At 38.6% G+C, this 19,744-nt stretch overlaps 2 protein-coding genes and 1 pseudogene across 2 annotated transcripts; all 3 read right to left on the minus strand.

Moving 5' to 3' along the window:
• Window positions 59–2,207, minus strand: LOC18591054 (protein LURP-one-related 7). The gene is made up of 3 exons (XM_018126594.1): window positions 1,792–2,207; window positions 1,350–1,559; window positions 59–873 (listed from the first exon to the last, which is right to left on the minus strand). The coding sequence occupies exons 1-3, from the start codon at window positions 2,074–2,076 to the stop codon at window positions 703–705; spliced, it is 666 nt and encodes a 221-aa protein (XP_017982083.1). The 5' UTR covers window positions 2,077–2,207; the 3' UTR covers window positions 59–702.
• Window positions 2,489–8,444, minus strand: LOC18591056 (annotated as a pseudogene).
• LOC18591057 (RNA-directed DNA methylation 4) lies at window positions 9,751–12,694 on the minus strand. Its single transcript, XM_007016968.2, has 10 exons — window positions 12,424–12,694; window positions 12,216–12,296; window positions 11,982–12,070; window positions 11,733–11,804; window positions 11,567–11,605; window positions 11,056–11,195; window positions 10,854–10,972; window positions 10,489–10,567; window positions 10,308–10,378; window positions 9,751–10,227 (listed from the first exon to the last, which is right to left on the minus strand). The coding sequence occupies exons 1-10, from the start codon at window positions 12,530–12,532 to the stop codon at window positions 9,944–9,946; spliced, it is 1,083 nt and encodes a 360-aa protein (XP_007017030.2). The 5' UTR covers window positions 12,533–12,694; the 3' UTR covers window positions 9,751–9,943.

The raw sequence follows: 19,744 nt of genomic DNA on the forward strand, positions 1-19,744 counted from the left end.
CCTTTAAACACCACTAAATAAATCAGATCAGAGAAGAAAATGGAATCCTTTTCTCATGTACTGTGAGTAAACTTTAGAATATACCCCAAGCTTGAAGGGGGGCTAAAAGAAGATGCATTTACAATTCAATACTTGAGTCATCTAATACTTTCGTATTGAACTCTTCTAAGACAAATTCACAATGCCACAAGGTATAAAGAGCATACACAAGTTTCTTCTTTCCTTTATACAGAAGAAAACAGAGAAATCGATTTTATATTTTTAGTGTTTTTCACCAATCAAAGAATTGGCCAATTCTCCTTTTGGCCATGAGCATCTGCCAATTCTGACTGCCTACTTTTGACAAAATACTCCCTTGCATTGAACTGAAAAGATTGCCCTCAATCAAAACACCTTGTGCTCTTTCCTTTCTCCAAAATATTTCTGTCTCCGTCTTCAGCTTCGTTCTATTACACCATCCTCCCAAAATCATGGCCAGTTGGCCACCATCACATATTACCATCTCGGCTGCCATCCCACCATCATCTCCTTGTAACCAAATCTCTCTCCATCCTGATTTTTGAGGCATAATTGTTAATATTATCTGCATGATCCCCAGAAGGATATTGCAATGCCTAAAACTGCTATAAGCCATCCTCTGCCTCAAGTGATTGTGTTTTTCCACATTTTCCTTTTGTTAAGCATGTTGGTGTTTTCCTAATCTTATATTGATAGGGGGAATTTATCCAAAACTTGGAATTTTTTGGGGCCGTTATCCAAGAATATCACCACAAGCGCCACGACCAAAGAAGGATCTACAGAGCCAGGAAAAATAGTTATACGAAATTTACTCCTTCTGACATAAACCTGCCGAAGCTTGTGCATAAGACTGGTCTGCATCAATGAAAGCATAGAATTAGAATGAGAAAATTTGCAGCATTAAAACTATGAAACAAGTATGACAAAAGAACCTATGTGGTATGAACCAGTAACAAAATTCAAGGGGTGGCCTATAACAAGGAACCAGCAATAGTGAGATAAGTTTCTAATCGAATTACAGAAGATGAAACAGATATCTCATGCCATGATCAGACTACTTCAGTATATCTTTATGATCTCCTATGCAAAATAGCTGTTTGAAATTTCGACAAAGGAAAAACATCCACCATGGGTTAATATAGTCGAGAAGAGAAAACCATTTAGAGTGGTAAGATCACAATGACAAAGGGGACATGGCAACAATATCCTGAAACCAGAAGGGAGTGACAAAGGGTATTTCATTTATCCCATGTCTGCAGGAAACAGTTGAGTTCATAACAGTCAAAGTAGAAACTAATTTTTCTCACTGAGGCCTCAGTTGTAGATTATACCTGAGCCACAAGGGAATCACCTTTGTAGATGGTGCAAGATCTTTGGAAATGGCAGCCTTTCACCTTGAAATCACAGGTTAACTCTCCCTGATTTTCAGCACCAAGAAATACCTCCAACTCTGTTCTAGTGAACTTATTCGACACTCTCTGCACTTTGAATACCAAATCCTTCTTGCCATCATCGCCATTGAAACCTTGCCAAGACCCGTCCTTGAACCAGGAAACAAATGAGCATTTACTTTCGGGGATTTCCCAAAACGACGAATTTCAACAACTTAACACAAAATTCAATCATATAATGATTCTAATCGACCAAAAGAATAACAATCTTCAACGTTAAATAAACAACAAATTGCAGAACACAACATTTAAAACATAAAAAGATTACTTTAAGAATAAAAGTGATCCAATTTCATTAATTTGCATAGATTTAGAGACTAACATGGTGACCGTAGATAGAGATGAGGGGATTTCCCGCGGAATCGAGGAGAACCGTCCTGTCATCTGCTGATGATTGAGAAGATTGACGGTTGATCCTGAAAACGATCTTCCCCGAAGAATCAGCGAATCCTAGGACGCCACGTGGCAGACCCGGCTGTTTCTTGGATACGAACAGATCGATCGGGATCGGCGAATTCGCCGGGTGTACCGGAGCCGAAGTAGTCATTCGTATATTATCTCGCTCAGCTTCCAAGGCATGCAAAAATAAATAAATTGTCGACACCATTTTCCTTTTAAAGATTCAAACAAGAAATTAAAGCTGACCAATAAAGACTAAAAAATAAGGTAAAAATTAAGAATTTCAATCAAAATTTTTCTTCATAAAGAAAACAAGAAGAAGACGGCCAGACGGTTTTCAACTTCGGTTAGAACGCGGAAAGGCCAGCAAGTAGTTTTCGTTGAAAGCCCAGAGAAATCATCTGACCCGACAAGAAGAAAGCCCACAGAACAATTTAGAAATGTTAATGGGCCTTAATTGCACTGGATCCGGCCCGCACTCTCTTTTTTTTTACATTTTTATTTTTTTTGTTAAGACGAATTAAAAAATTTATCATCTCGGATAATGTAAATTTTTCCACCAATGAAAATTAAATAAAAGTTAAATTTTTTGATTTAATAAATTTTTAATTAATCCCCACTGCCAAAGGAAGTTTGATTATTATCAATTTTCCTTCTTTTCCTTGCATTTTCTTGGTACATGAATCTTGCGATGAAGGCGAAAGATATACAATTTCCCTATGTTCTAAAGCAGTGAGGTTATAAGGTAAGCACCCTGCTTGAGAGCATTCATCTCGTCCTTGAACTTGGCCATGGAAGCTTCAGGAAGGGAAACAAGCACTTTAACCCCACCTTTCATGAAATGGTCTAGCTTGCAAGGAGACATTAGAATACACAAGTCCACGTCCCCATATATTTTCCATGGCAGCGATGTCATGTTCACAAAACCTTTCCATCCGAAGTCCACTTCACCTCGTACGCCTAACTGTCTCCAATCTGTTAGCACCATCAATGCTCCGGTAGCTACATCAGGCTTGTTACTTAGTAGTCTGCGTTTCTCCATCAGGCTCATGGCCGTCCTGATGTAGTCCTCGGTAGAAGCAAGTTTCTTGCTCGCTTTGATTAGTTTCACAACCTTGGAGAGTGGTCCTTCCTCGAGGTCCCTTCCAGTCAATACAACATTTATAGTGATAAAAGCATTCCCATAGTATTCATCAGGCAATGGCGGATTCAAGAGGTGCCTTATTCCTACAGCTAAACGAATTATGGTTTTTCCATTGGGATCCAATTTTAAAGCTCTAAACCTCGATCTCCATAAATAGGCACCAAGCACCTCAAGAGTGGTCAAACTTTCAGTCAGTGTTCATCTTGATCCTGACTTTCTTCCATCAAACTCGTTTTAAGTCTTTTTATACTCTTAGCAGTTACATAAAAGTATTCATGGACAACGTCCGTAGTAGGCAAATATGGAGAAGTTGCTAAAGCATTCTTATCCCGCAGGAATTCAGGAGTTTCCAGGGCTGGTTTTGCCACCAGTCTCGCCCTCTGCCAGACAGGTTTCACTGAGGACTCACACCGTTTGCTGGCAATCTCAGTTAGCGCTCGAAAGAAATGAGCTGCACCAAATCCATCAAAAACTGTGTGTGCCACGCCCATTGCAACCGTGAAACCTCCACAAGCAAACTTGGTCACCTGAAACATTAGCGGGTGACACCCATTGTCGAAATCAGATGGAAGATCCAAGACAAATTGTCTAGCAATTGCAACATCTATGCCGTCCAAGTAATTCAGAGAAGAAAGCTTGCAATCCGCATTTGCCACTGAGAAAGGCACCCCGTCAGCATTGCAGTTGATTTGAAGCTTTCCATCACTTTGCCTCTTCAGCTTTCCCGCTAGAGGATAGTAATAAACCAAGAGCTTGGAAAGAGCTTCCTCAATTATGCTAGCTGGATCTGGTTGCTGACTAAATTTTTGTTTAAGATCATTATTTGCTTGATACGAGAAAATAATCTGACCAATACGCTCAAGGTTGGGATTGTTGTCGAGGGTGGATAAAGAAAGAACTTCTGCAGGTGTGCGTGTTGAAGGTTTTACAAGCACAGTACATTTCCTTTCTACTGAGAATGGAATGTTGCAATTGGCTGCCATGGTAAAAAAATGAAGTTATCAAAGTCTAAGGTGAGAGTTGAAACTTGAAATTACGAAAGGGTAATGCCTTACTGATTATATAGTATTTTTATTAGAACTTTACCCCAATATTGTACCAATATGGCTTTATTCTTAATGCATATACATCCGAAGAAGGTGGGTAGGTATTGCTTTGGCTCAACCCACTACGGAGCAACTTTACAATCAACTCTATGAAGAGTTGACTTCATGGTGCCAACTGCCAAGTGCCAAGCATGAGGGATGGCAAATTGGCAAATAAGCAACACTCTAGAGTCTGGGGGACCATATTCTTGAAGGAAAAAATGATAACTACCTAACCTAATCTTGCTGGTTTGGGGCTTGACATAACAAGTTGGCAACTCGCTGGACTGGAGTTCAAGCTTATCAAAAAGAGCTTGGGAGTTAGGGCCCTGCGGCTGTCTATCACCCTTAAAGATTGCCTAGAAATCTAAGTGCGAGCTATAATTGGAGGCGCGCCTAACCCAAAACCACCATAACATGGCTCTTCATGAGGGGGAAACAGCTTTTAAGCAATACAGTTCTGATTACTAAATCAACAAAAGCAAAAATGTCCCCATGGTTTTGGTGACCTATTGATAATCTAAAAGTTTTTTCGTGATTACACATGGTTATTGCGCTGTTGACATTCTCCCTCAGATTGTACAGAATAAAAGTGCAGTGAAGGGTTATAAAGTTGTGATTGAAAATTTTATGATGGAAAATTTTCTTTTTTCCTCAAACATATTAACATGATTTGAAAATTTTCAGATTGCTGCTTAGCATTGAATTTGTGGTCTGAAAACAAGTTTTTTGGGACTCAAACACAATGTCAAGCTCTTGCTCTTCTGGTTCTAATTCAAGTGGTAATGTTATCCGACACGAGTGCAAAGGTGCATGCCTAAAACAGTGACCCCCTTTTTTTCTTGGGCACTGGTACCAGCATCTCACTACCTCGAGGCCTAAATTTTCTTCTGGCTTCATTGATCTTCACTAACTGTTTGAGACAATTATAGTCAGATGTGTCAGTCAGAAGAGTAGTCATGTCTTCGCAGAAATTTCTAATTTGCCGATGACTTTGTAATCTGATGAAGCTAAGGAGAAGTATCGTGCTGGCTTTGGTTGAATTGAACCTGTCAGTGTCCTGCTCTCCGATCACTAAAATACAGATGCAAAACCGAGATGGAAGAGTAAGATCTTCGTCCTATCAACGACAGGGATGGAAAAAGTAGTAACTAATATATTACCATTGGTTTCTAAATCATCAGTTCCACATCCCCCACCCCCTCCTTTTTCTCTTAATCTTCAAGTGTTTTGATCTGATCATATTTGAGAGATTTGATTATGACATCCATTAACCAGGCACTTAGTAAACAATCAATTTTTTTCTGATAAGATAGCGTTTGTCAAGCCATGACTCATAACGGGCAATTCATGATGTATCCTCAATAAAAAATTACAGTAAGAAAGAAGAATCTGAAATTCACCATTGGTTTCTAAATCCATATACATGCATCACTTCCCCATCCCCCCCCTCGCCCCTCTTCCCGCCCTTTTCTTGATCTTCAAGCGTTTCGATCTTATCATATTTGAGAGATTAGATTATGACATCCATTAACCAGGTACTTGGCAAACAATCAATTTCTTTCTGATAAGATAGCGTTTGTCAAGTCATGACTCATGACAGGAAATTGTTTATTGATTCAATGTTGAATCTTCAATAAAAAATTGCTATACGGAAGTAGAACTGAAAACCTCGTTTTCCAATGGTGACAACTAAGATAGGAATAGGAGGTTTATCCAAAGGGTCATAATTGCATAACCCATGGTCAGACTTTTTTTCTTTTTTTCTGTAAAGAAACCAGTTTCCAAAGACTTCAAATTAATTATTCAGCTACAGGCGACATGGTCACTATGCTCATTTAGTTCAAAGTGGATTCCTTTGATTTCAAGAAGCTTGTTGACTAACGAAGCGTAACTTGATTGCTGGTGCGAATTTGGACGAGCATGGTTGCGACATGACAAAAGTTGAAGTTGAAAGGGAGGATGCAGGTGACGTTAGACGTTTTGCTGATCCTTTCTTTCCTTGTTTGGTTTGCTTTGGGGGAAATGATGGCAGAGTGATAATTTTGTAAGTGCATAATCTGGATCAGAACAATGTTGTTGGAAACAACCCATATACAATTCATTATTCTTTTCACCATTGAAATTGATTCCCTACAATTTAGGACATGCCGGCGTGTGATATAAGAAGACACATTATTGTTATGAACTTAAAAGTAAAAACATCATATCTTCAGGGAAAAAAAAGGGAAGTAAAAACAACATGGTAGAGAAGTTTAAGCACCAGCGGCCTCGTCACCATGCTTGAGAGCATCCATTTCTTCCCTAAACTTGGCAATAGCAGCCCTTGGGAGGGAAACTAACACTCTAACACCACCTTTCATTGACTGATCTAGTTTGCATGGAGGCAAGAGGAGAACCAAATCCACGTATCCGAACATGTTCCATGGAAGTGGTATCACGTTTACAGAACCTTTCCATCCAAAATCCACATCTTCCATCAGACCCAACTGTCTCCAGTCTGTTAGCGTCATGGTTGCACCAGGGACTGGATCAAACTTCATATTTAGTTCAAAGAATTTCTCGCAAATGCTCAGCAATTTCCAGATATAATCATTGCTAGAAGCAAGCTTTTTGCTCCCTTTGATTTGTTTCACAGCTTTTGTGAGTGATCCCTCATTGAGGTCCCTCCCGGTCATCGCTGTATTTGCGGAGGTAAAAGCATTCCCATAGAATCCTTCAGGCAATGGTGGATTGAGAATGCGTCTTATCCCTGCAGCCAAGTTGAACACTGTTTTTCCATCTGAATTCAATTTTAAAGCTCTAAACCTTGCTCTCCAAATATAGGCTCCTAGGACCTCAAGACTGGTGACACTTCCTTTCAGGAATTCATCCCCACTTTCTTTCATCAAGTTTGTTTTTAGAATTTTTATATTCTCACTGGTTATATAAAAGCATTCATGGACTATGTCAGTAGTCGGCAAATATGGTGAAGTTGCTAACGAGTCCTTATCCACCGTAAACTGTGCGATTTCTTTGATTGGTTCTGCTACCAGTTTTTTCCTCTCCCAGACAGGTTTCACCGAGGGCTCACTCTTTCCGCTAGCAAGCTCAGCCAGGGCTCGAAAGATTTGAGATGCACCAAAGCCATCACAAACTGAATGTGATAAGCTCATAGCAATCGTGAATCCTCCACATGAAAATTTTGTCACCTGCAAGACTAGAGGGTGATAACCATCGTCAGATTCAGATGGAAAATCAAAGGCAAACTGTTTAGCAGTTTGAACGTCCACGCCATCTAAGAAATTCAAAGAAGAGAGCTGGCAATTGGCAGTTGCTACTAAGAAAGGCACGCCATCAGCATTGCAAGTGATTCGAAGTTTTCCATCAGCCTGCCTCTTCAGCTTCCCTGCTAGTGGGTAGTAATACACCAGTAACTTGGAGAGAGCTTCCTCAATTATGCAAGCTGGATCTTTTCGCACCCCAGGTTTCGGTTTAGCTTCATCAGGACTGTCTCCATTACAGTAATCATCATTTGCTTTATACACAAAAACAGAATGGCAAATAAGCTCAAGGTTGCGATCATTGTCGATGGTGGAGAAAGAAAGAACTTCTGAGGGTGTAGGTTCCAAGGGTTTAACAAGCACAACATCTTTCCTATCAACTGAGAATGAGATGTTATTTTGGGTTGCCATTGTCAGAGATATTGGAGTTAGAACTCAGGATAAACTAAGGTGAGACGCGGAAGTATTAATGGAAGTGCCCCCATAATATAGAGAATTTCATCATGCGTGGTCTTATCCATGGAATACAATGTGATGATTACCATTACCATGTCCCAACTCACTCAAGATTTCAGAACACTGAAATTGATAGGATCTCAATTGGGTTGTTGACCAAAAATCTTGAAGTTGATGCGTTAGCAAACTGATGACTTTCTTATGTTTAGAAAAGCAAACGAGGTAATTTTTAGAAAGCAGTAAAAACCGCGTGAAGAGCTGTGGGTCATTGAAATGGCTTCTATAAAGAAATAAGATCATCATCAAGGTCCACTACTGAATACTGACAGGGACAAATTTTCAGCTTGAAGCAACACAAAAGAGAGACAAGAAGAAATAAGAAAAAAAACCATGTTAAGTGCACATCAAGGCAAATGAGGAATGTAAAGGGATTGGTGAAGAAAAAAAATGAAGCCATGAAATAGTTTTAATAAGGTAAGATGAATAATTTATTTCCCTCTAAATCAAATCTGTCACCAAATTTACTACTTCTCTGGTATTACTTCATCTTTAATATTTGATAAAGGAGTGGAATCCCTTTACTCCATTGTATTGATTTTGGTCCTGCAACAGTCAGCCAAGATATTTTTTTATTATATAATTTTAAAGCCTTTTTCCTGGCTGGCATTGATTAGCCAATGGCGGCAGACCATTTTTGGTGGAGTATGAGCAGAGTTGGAAAATATTGCATCCAACTACACCAAAATGTGAGTAGGTTTCCAATAGAAAATCATTGACATATAATCTACCTTGACATATTACCTTTTGGATAAAAGACTTTGTAGAGAGGAGTGTTTAATTTATGACGTAAAGTACAATTAAGAGGCTCCCATTTTTCAGCCCGTTTTCCATTTCATCAACAGTTGATTCTTCCGTTGTTGGTCGGATGGATTGTTCATCACATTCTTTTAATGGCTAACAGGCAAACAGATTTTTCAAACCATTTTCTTGGTTAAAGGAAATTCTTGCAAAATAACGACTGTCCGAAGAAAAGGAGATGGAATGATGTAATCATGACCTCTCCATAGTATCATACTACACCAACAAACGTATGTGAAGGAAAAACAGAAGGGACCCCTGCTTAAGGAAAGTAATGAACATAGGTACTCTGATGCCAGCAAGCCAAGCATTAAAGAACTGTACACGTTTGCTTTATGAATGCGGGAATTACATTTGATACAAACTATCTGCTGTCATCATCTGTATTTATACATACAGTATGAACTGAGAGACAAAATACAACAGTATTGAGTGTATTGTGATGCCACAATGACAAGGAAAACCAGAAACTTGGTTAAATTGTCATGATGATGGAGGTTGAACAACGTTGTAAGACATACAGATACAAACTTCTGAAATAAACCAGACCTAGGGAGATTGTCCGCAAGGAAGGTTTGCATCAGTTCGATGTCCCACTTTCACTTTGCAAGGCTTACCGAATTGAGTATTGAACTACTGATACAAGTGTTTCGAATCTGTGAAAATATCCAAGTACTTTGCAAGACATTTTTATGTTTATGTTGATTCATATTGTTTTTGTTCAGTAATCGTCCATTACAATCTGGACTTGACAAAGCAATCTGTAATTAATTAACAAGTCCCTTAGACCTCAACAGGTTGTGTATCACAAGACTAAAATTAATGATAAACTCCTTCTAAAGCTATTGGTTTTCATGGAATAGGTGGTCACTTAGATTTTCAGGCTTGGTTGAAAACAGAGTGTAACTTAGTTTTCATGGAAATTCTCTTTGGTACTCGCCTCTTGGATGATCATTTGCTACTTTCATTCAAACAGAGTTGGTGTTTGTCGCAGAATGGTGATGACTGTTGAGTGGTCCTTTTTAGTTTTTTGGTAGCACCAGAGAAGAAAGTACAAACAAAGCAAAAAGATCCCATAACCAACAACAAGAAACAACAGAACTAGGATATCAACAATAACCATGATGTAATTAGTTCTACAAGGTGATTTCCTTGCAACACTGAATCCATGTGGATCATAATTGTGATAAGAACTATATACAACAAAATAATGTGTGATCTAACATGATCTCCAAACAACTTGCTCTAATTACCCACTAAGTCCATATTTCACCTGTAGGACCATCTCCAATCTTCACCCTCAGTATCATCATCACTATTACCATCACGAATATGATTAGCATCATCATGGTAACCATCATAAATGTCATCTTCATATAACAGGTCTCCATCTTCCACTAATCTATCGCACCTCACATCCCCAACTTCTGAAGACTTGTTACTAGTATGCTCACTTCCCTCTTCTGATTGATCAGAGGCTCTACTCTTTGCATCCTCATCCTCTTCCTCTTCAGATATTTCATCAGGATAATCATTTCTTGGATTATCTTCAGCTGCAACCACAAAAGAGAACCAACAGGTCATACAAGGGCATTCTAAAATTTGGTGACAGAAAAGTAGACTGTAAGATTACCATTCGAATCTTCGCTATCATATTCTGACTCATATGGCACATCATAGAAATCCTCATCATCCACCTGTACCCTGAAACAAGATTATGCATCAATTTCAATAAGACAGAGAGAGAGAGAGAGAGAGAGAGAGAAAGAGGGGGGGGGGAGGGGGATGAAGAAAACAGATTATGTAATTCTTACAGTGGGAATGGATTTGAAGCGGTGTCCTCATCTATGTCCATGTCATCCTTCACAGTGTAATAGTCATACACATATTCATCTGCATATTAAGTACAAAAGAAAATAACATGTCACAGTCCTCAAGAACATAAACCAACTACAAGCCTCATCTGATGTGCTAAAAAGGGCTCAAATAATGCCAATTCTCTAGTAAAACAACATTGCAGCGGAAAACTAGTGAAATTGGCTTCACCAAAACCATATTAGAATTTATTCCATTATGAAAGATCAAAAGGACTTGAAAGCCAAACACAATAGCAGCTGAAAGGCCAAAAAACATTGCAGTAAATATTAGTTCTTCATAAAACAAATTTACAATTCACAACCTCTTTCATACATGTAAGCTCGCATATCAGATTCAATTTCAGCAGCAGCAGCAGGAATACACTCTCTCAATAGTGGCAAATAACTAGATAAAAGCTTGCAATCATCCAAGGATATCTCTCTGCAGTAATATCAAGGAGATTTGATCAATTTTTGGCAATGAGTCTTTAACTTATACGTAAATAAGTTTTAAAACATACTTACTCCTCAGCTTGCATGCTATTGGAGCTTTCCTCAACATCAACACGAACAACATCATAGAAATGGTACATATCATCTACTGCTTCTTTTTTACCTTTTCTGCTCCGCCATATTTGTTCAAAACGATCATTTTTTGCAATTTCCTAAAAAAAACCACTGCAGTGAAACTATGGAAATATGAAACTAAAAGGCCAAAAGGAAACAGAATTAACTACTAGGATGCTAGTTTGGGTACATTTGATCCCCTTTTCCTATTTCCATTTTAGATCACATAATAGCATGTCGTGTAAACATTTGGCCTTGCTTAAAACAAATCTAAGAGCCAAATAATCAGAACAAAAAGAGAAGGATGAAAGCCATAAGATGAACACTTCAGAAGCAATTCTCAAAGATCCATGATAGAAAACAACAAGGATAAGAATAATCAATAAATATGACTGTCTTTTCAAGAAGAATAAGGATATTATTGCCAATATAAAAAGAGGAAGTGCCAAAGCATTAGACATTAAACTACCTCTTGCTTTTGGATGGATTTAGATAGCTGCTCTCGTTGCTGAAGACATTAAAATCAAAACGCCAAAGCATTAGGATACAGATCAACCTTAATCACCTCTGCATCCAAGAAGCAACCATGATTGTGTTGCTTGAGGAGGCAGAGAATAGAGAAAGGGAGAGATTACATTATCTGTTTTATGAGGGTGCCTTCCTTTCTGACTCTTTGCATTACCGGTAGTAGCATCCGCAGAACCGGGCTGTCAAAGAAACACACAACTAAACTTTTTTACACGTGTTGTAATGCAGGATTTGACAAGAAACTAACAAAAAAGTTGACATGAGAATGGCCAACTGGCTAAGCAAGATATGTTCAAGAAGAGCGCTCTAGCATAAGCAAAGGATAAAGATACCAACATATTGATTGCTGCACCCACCATAAAAGATTGCAAAATATCAACTGTGGCCTCAGAGCTTATAACTGTATTGACATGCCGCACAAATAGTTTCTTACTCTTCAACTCCTCTGATACAGAACAATACCATTGCGTCAATTCTAGAACTTCTAAATACGGAGCATGCAAATAAAGAACGACCCTTGACTTTATTTCAAAAGAAACTACAATCCCAAATCCTAAATTTCAACAGGAAAAAGAAAAAAAAAAAGGTACCTTTTTGGGACGATTCAGATATGGATAGCTTCTGAAAATCAGAAAAGGGGCGCTTCAAAGGTCTCTCATTGATTTCCAGCCCTGCAACAAACAAACATCCCCTAAATTTTCAAAATTGCCCAGTTTAAAAATCCCTTCTTTATACTTTTTAGTTTATGCTGGCAACAAAAGAAAACAACAAAGGAGAGAATGAAAAGAAACAACTGACAGAAAGCATCGAGGCGAGACTGAGAGACTTTGCGTTTAACCCTGACAATCACAGGCTTATCGTCCGTCGATTGGGGCGTCGCTGAAGAGTTTTCGCCGTTGCTTGCCATGAACTTTGATTCAATTTTGATGGCTGTTTTGCTTGCCCTGAGGTTAGGGTTTAAGCTTCTTCAAGGAGACGCGGGACTGTTGGGGGGTTTGTGTCCTTTTTTTCTTCTGCGGATTTGGGTGGACAAAGCTTATATCTGTAGGGGGTCTGGTCCCCTTATTTAAAAAAAAAAACACTATTTAAAGCGTGCTAAAATGCGCCGCAATCTTAAGACTAGTTTGCTTTCATGTACACCAGGCTAGCTTGAAAATTTGGGTTTATGCTTTTTCATGGCTGAGGTTTGGAACCCTTCTTCATTCTCTTGCAGATAAAGTTGGTGACATAGCAAAGCATGCAGCAGAGGGGGCACTGGTTTACTGTTGCTGCAACAACTTTGATGGTGTGGTCAGTCAGAGAATGTGGCTGCAGCCATGGCCAGAGCCAGGATTACTTGAGAAAAGCCATGGGGTAGCTAAACATTTCAACAACCCTGGCTGCCGCATACGCCAAAGATCAGGTCTCAACCAAATTCAGTGCCACAAAGTGGAGCAACAATCCAAGGAGACGGTTTGGGATACAATGCAGACACTTCATGTGATCTTGTGATAACCGTATAATTTTTAAATTCTTTATCCTTCTTTACTCATAATAATATAAAATGATATTTCCATATCGATAACATGAAAAAATAAATTTAAAAATAAAATGACGTGCAAAACTCCCTTTAATCAAGCTAATCAAATATATATATTCCTTAATCATTATAAGTACGTTCCAAGAGTTGATTTGTCAAATATATCAGTGCTTAAAAGAGTTTTTAAGTCATCACTATATAGTATACTAGTTTCTAACAAGTCTTTCCTATATACTTACATAATTAGCTTCTGTAATTTCTTTTCCTATGATCTTTGTGAACTGTAAAATTTTCGGATACGAGCGTAAAGGGTCAAGGCCAGGAAGGTCCCAAGAACAAGTGAACCCAATCTGCATTTCCTTCTTTGCTGTAAACAAGAGCTGTTAGGTAGCCAAAAAGGAAGGATCCAATGGGGATGTTCACCACCACAACGTTATGGTTCACGCCGAACTTTTTTGTCCCCGAAGAGCTCTGTAGTTAGAGGTACGGGGAATGGAAGTGATTGCTCCTGTACAAGCTCCTATGATGGCGGTGCTGATGTAAAGAGAGAGGCTGGTGGTCTTGAGAAGTAAGAAGAAAGCTCCTCCTGTTGGGACTTGGGACCATTAATGCTACCACAAAAGTAGTTCTTGGTATCATGTATTTTCTCCTGAAAAAAATTCGAAGTAATTAAAAGGTTTTTAATCTAGTTTTGGCATTGTATTTTATCCGAAACAAAAGGAAATAGTTACTGAACGGTTGTTCAATTCATTAATAGGCTCCTTCAATGCATCAACAGATTGGCATTTTGTGCTTTAAAGAGCCTGTAGCTGGAGGTCAATAAACCCCCAATGGCCTTGTGACAACCAGACGATATGAAAGCGAAGACAAAAATGAAAGTTACTGTAGGGAAGTTGGGATTATCTTGCCTTGAGAAGAAGTAATCCAGAAGAGATGGAATGAGACGGCCAAAGAAACCAAATGAACAAGATAATGAAACTAGAGCAGAAGCTGAACATCCCCGAGATTCAGTTACTTGTCCCCTATGGCAATGATCTAATTTGTTTTACTTATGTCATCATCTCCAGTACTTTCACTTTAACTCATTCATGTATAAACCCATTTTGGTAGGTAAGCCATGGATCAGATAACCCCTGCCCCTCCCGTGCCCCACTTTGGTTGGTAAGCCATGGATCAGCAGCCTCCTCTTTCATATATAAACCCACTTTGGCAGGTAAGTCATGAACAGATATCCCCCTGCCCCCGCCGTGCCCCAGAGGTAAGTCATGGATCAATGCTGATGTCAGCATCATAATAATTAATTTAAATAAAAAATATTAAAAGAATTAAATTGAAATAATTTTTAAAATTAAAAAACTTAAATATTAAAAATTTAAATAAAAAAAATTAAATTAAAAAAATACACATACAATCTTTTTCAATCTATTTATAATAAAGTAAGAGATCATCTAAAAAATAAAACTGATTCTTTCGTTTCCTTAAGATTTTGAGCTTAATGTCAATATTTTAACAACCAATCCATCGTTTGTTAAAGAATAGGCTAGATTCACCCATACACTTGTATTTTTTTTCATTATAACTAAGAAAGAAAGAATAACATAATCAACGAATTACTTACAAATAAATAAAAAAATCATATTTAACAACTATAGCATTTTGCGATTCATTACATCGACTTCGACTTCGATCGCTGAGCAATAAAAAACGTCCATCTTGATTGCTGAGAATAAAAAATCCATTTTGATTCTGAATCACTGCCACACACAAGCCATTTTTCTCAGTTCTAGACCTCCTGCCTCTTGGCATGTCGCGAACTGCTCTTCAATGGCTTAGCCTTGTGGGAATCATTTGGCTTCAATCCATAAATGTAACCAACACTAATTTCTCAGCTTACTCAACCCGTCTCAAGACCCTCCTGTCTATATCACAACTGCAACTTAACAACGCCGGTAAGCTGTTTGGGTGGCTTGCAGGCACTGCTGCCCATATGGCTAGTCCTTATCCTTGGTCCAGCTCTGGGGTTGATCGGTTATGGACTGCAATAACTCTTCCTAATAGGCCGTTTATCATTTTCTTCTTTACTATCCTGGCAGGAAGTAGCATGATCAGCGCCGTTTCTTAGCTAGTGTATTGTTAAAAACTTCCCTGGACCATCAACTCGCTATAGGATTGACAAGTAGCTACCTGGGATTAAGTGCCAAAATCTACACAGATATTATGATGTTGCCTTCCCTTCTTCACCCGTCCAGAGAGCAAGAGCCTATCTCTTTCTTAGCTCTGTCTTAGCATTCACAGCTAGTGTCATAGCTGCACCAGTAGTTAGAGTTATTAATGTTGGAAAGACCAACAAGGACAGAGCTAAGGAAAAGACAGGTTGTTGCTGCTTGGACGGGTGAAGAAGGGACAAGATCCCCAATATCCGTGTAGATTTTGGCACTTAATTACCTGCCAATCCTGTGTACCGCCTGAGACATTCCGGTCCTCCAGCCACATGCCAAAAATACGCCGAAATAGCATATTAATGAATTGGATAACCATTGAGTAACTATTCCTGATAAAATGCAATGGAAAAATAGATTAAAAACCTTTTAATTACCTTGAATTTTTCAGGAAAAAATACATGATACGAAGAACTAGTACTGCTTTTGTGGTAGCATTAATGGTCCCAACAAGAGGAGCTTTCTTCTTACTTGTCTACACCACGAACCTCTCCCTTTACATCAGCACCGCCATCATAGGAGCTTGTACACAGGAGCAATCACTTCCATTTCCATATCTTTTAACTACAGCATTCTCCTGGTAGGTTAGTCATCAGTCACGTGAAGACAATACGGTATGTGCCTTAGCATGGTCGGTAAGTCATCACTCCGGCTATATTATATTGATTATGGCACAATTTTTTTTAATTCGCCAGTCTGATACCTGGCCCATCACCAGATGCTCTAGATTTACAAATGGCCCAAGCACGAGCTGTGACATCCCCAATTGTGTTGCGCAACAGTGACCCATTACATGTTGGGGCATCACAAGTCAAAATGCAACAAGGAAACCCTCTGTGTGGCCCATAGGGAAGAGCTGTTCAACTAGCAAAGGGGCACATATATACACACACACACACACACACACTAATTTGCCACCACCCTTCGTTAGAAAGATCCTGGGAACCCAATTAATCTAAACACAAAATACATTTGATCAAATAACCAGATAAAGGCTTGCGATCATCCGAGGATATGTCTCTGCAGTAAAATCAATGCAGTTTGATCAATTTTTGACAATACGTAAATGAATTTTAAAAAAATACTTGCATGCTATTGGAGCTTTCCTCAACATCAGCACCAACAACATCATAGAAATGCCGACACTTCACGTAAGCTGGCCTTGAATCGATAATCCATGGGGAGCTGTTGTAATAAAGCATATTTTAAACCAAGTATTTAGGCTGCAAATAACATAAAATTGCAGTGCAGCAGCATTGAGTGCAGAAAAGCAGAGAACAAAACTAAGAAAAACTTATGAATGTATAACAGAGAGATACCGAAAACAGGGTCAGCATACCCTTTTCATTCATTGATCATTGATATGTGTACAAGGTACATAACATTGTTCAAACTTGTACACAACTAGACATAACCTAACTAATCTGCAGCATGGCCTAGCCTTAGTGACATTTAACACTAATACAAGTAAACTATCAGACTTAACATCAAAAGTATGGTCCTCCACTAAGTGTTTGACTTTGCTTGGTCTTCAAAGCAAGCCTTACATAAATAGGAGCTAGGTGAACCAATGCAGTGAATAAGCCCGAAGGAAATCTTTTGTAACAGTTGGTGTTTCTGCTGATTATAAGAGGAATTGCAGTGCTCTGTTGTCACAGTGTTATTTTTTATGTTGTTCATTTATTTTGGAGGCTAAGACAAATTTTTACATGGCACAGAAACTGACATTACTAGTCAACAGTGACAAGAAACGTTAAAAAATGGCATTCATAGTACAAAACAAAGCAATCATTCCTCTCTGTTCTTATTCGATATTATGTATATATTCAACATGATGGCTTTCTCTACACTGTAGGTGGTTTTATAGCTTTTTCCAACTATGGATTTAGATTGTTCTAATCTGTTTTGGTAGTGTTTTGCTGCAATTTATCTTAGTTGACTGTATTCTTTCTGTAGAGAATACAAAAACTGATTCCAGTTTTATATTCCTGCAGAGACAAGCAGTTGCTATTTGGCCTGCATTGTTTTATATTCCAAATACGTCTCCCTTATGAACAATGACACAATTTCATTCAGGGAGACCAACTACTTCCAGCTTGAGAGAGGTGCAGAGAAGCTGGATCTAATGACTTATAATCGAAAGGGGTTGCAACAAGGTCAAGGTTTGTTGCAAAACCATGGTCTTTCTTGACAGAGAAATTGATGGTGTATGGATTAATTCTTGGACGGTGCCATGGGACACTGGTCGAAGCTGGTGCACAAGTAATGTTATAATTATAATTCAAAGTGCTGGTTTTGAATTGTAAGACATAAAGTAATGGTCATTATTCTTAGGATCCATGAACAGAACAGTTTATGTTTTGCTGAGGCCATAATTGGAAACATTTCTGTCAATGCTGGTTAACTACTAAAGCTACCAGGTGACAGACACAGATCAAACGTGGGTAGAAGAGCCCGATCCTGAGTTTAGTTCCCCTTCAGCGTTCTCAGGTGTAAGGGATTATTGGTCAAACACATTGAAATTGGGCACATGGGCACATTATTGGCGTGAAATAGCTGCTGGCCGTCCTGGAGTTTTTGTTCAAGCTGTCAAGGGCAGGCAGAGGAGAGTTCATTCGGGTAGTGTCTCTTTAGATTATGAACATGCCTTATTACTATCAGCAGGTCCATGTATGTTACATCATTCATACCACCGTATAATTTGACTAATTTTGGACATGTACAGGGAAAAATAAAGCCGGTTTGGTATTTAGGATTCTGATGGTGACTGACAGATGACTCAAACTTACATGACCAACCTGAGTATTCCACCAGACTTCTTTTCATTATTCACCCTCTGAAAGGGCCAGGGTTCCATTAGGTAGCTAATTTCTTAATCAGTGCTTCAATTGTGGAACTTACTATTCCCTTGAAAGAGGAGACAAGTTATGAATTTATCTGAATTTTCTCTTCAAAAAGTTAATGTGTGCATTTTACTTCACCCTATGCTCTTTGGTTTGACTTTCTTATTCCTCTGTCAAAGAACTTGAAAGACTGAATGTAAACTGGTCTCAGAATATTCTCAACCATCTTTCCAGGGTCAAAACTCAAGACTTGACCAACCTTCATTCTAAACCGCCTATAGATGCTGGTGTCAAGGCTTGCATGGGTGATCTTCTGAAGCTGAAAACTGCATTCATCTACTTCTCACGAGGAGAATAGATGTGTTGGGCAGGTTACAAGTGTAACTGCAGACCAACCTTTTATTTATCCACCAAAAGAAGAAAAAAATGCTCTGTTTAAATTCAGGATTTAAGGGAGGTTTATTTTATGCCTGGTGGAATAGGACACCTATGTCCTAATAGTTTCCTTTCAATCCATTATTAGTAAAAGGCAAAGTAAGTACTATGTTCTTCATCTGTAAGTTTGTCTATGCAGAGTTTGATGCGCAAACTAACTATTTCAACGAAATTCCAGAGAAACGTTCTGCAAGGAAAGCTTTAGTCACTTTACTTAAAACCTTCTTTAACATGCAGAGAGATATGGTGGTGTGCTTGTGCATTCTGCAAATTGTTGGCTGCAATTATAAATGAAACCCCTTGAGCAATCTTGCCTCAAAAGTAAGGGACTGTCAGCTTCTGTTTTTTAACAAAAACTACCCATTTTCTGGTAGTAGAATGGCCTGATCATGTAGGACTATTCCCTAGCATGAAAAGTGCTATGAATTAAGCCAAAGTTAGAAACAAAACCCCAAAGAACAGCCACTGTCAGCTTCATTAAGTTGACTGTTTCCAACCAATACGGGGAAAGTGCTTTTCATCAGCTCATCTGTGCATTCATATGTGTGCTCATACTTCATACACATATAGTAAACATATACAGTTATCCCACATACATTGATTGAAAACTGAAATTTAGTTAAAGGTCTACTGAGTAAACCAAGGGTGAGACATGTGTAATGTTTTAGAATATAGAGGTACCAGAACAAAATAAAGGAATTATGGACGGTGGCAATCATTAATTAGTTCAACCACATGTCAGAGACCAGAGTTAAAATTCTAGTAAATGCCAGCACCTGCCTCATTTCAACATATTAATGTTCCAACAATTACATAAATGGCCATGAAATTTTTATTTCATCAATCAGTACATTGGCCTTTTATTTGTTTCTGTTCTTTTTCCCACTTAGCTAAAAGGGGGAGATTAAAGCTTGAGATTTCCACAATATATGCAAGGCATGGATTAGGAGGACACATTGAACGGAACAAGTTGCCCTCACCTTTCAGCCTCACTACAGGATGTTCCAAGAAAACTTTCAGCTGATTGGTGATGATGAAATGATCAACACCAGCAGGCGTAATATCTGTCCTGGAGAAGTTCACATTGATTGTTTCCTCCCTTT

The sequence above is a fragment of the Theobroma cacao genome, chromosome 9 (assembly GCF_000208745.1).
Source record: "Theobroma cacao cultivar B97-61/B2 chromosome 9, Criollo_cocoa_genome_V2, whole genome shotgun sequence".
NCBI lineage: Eukaryota > Viridiplantae > Streptophyta > Magnoliopsida > Malvales > Malvaceae > Theobroma > Theobroma cacao.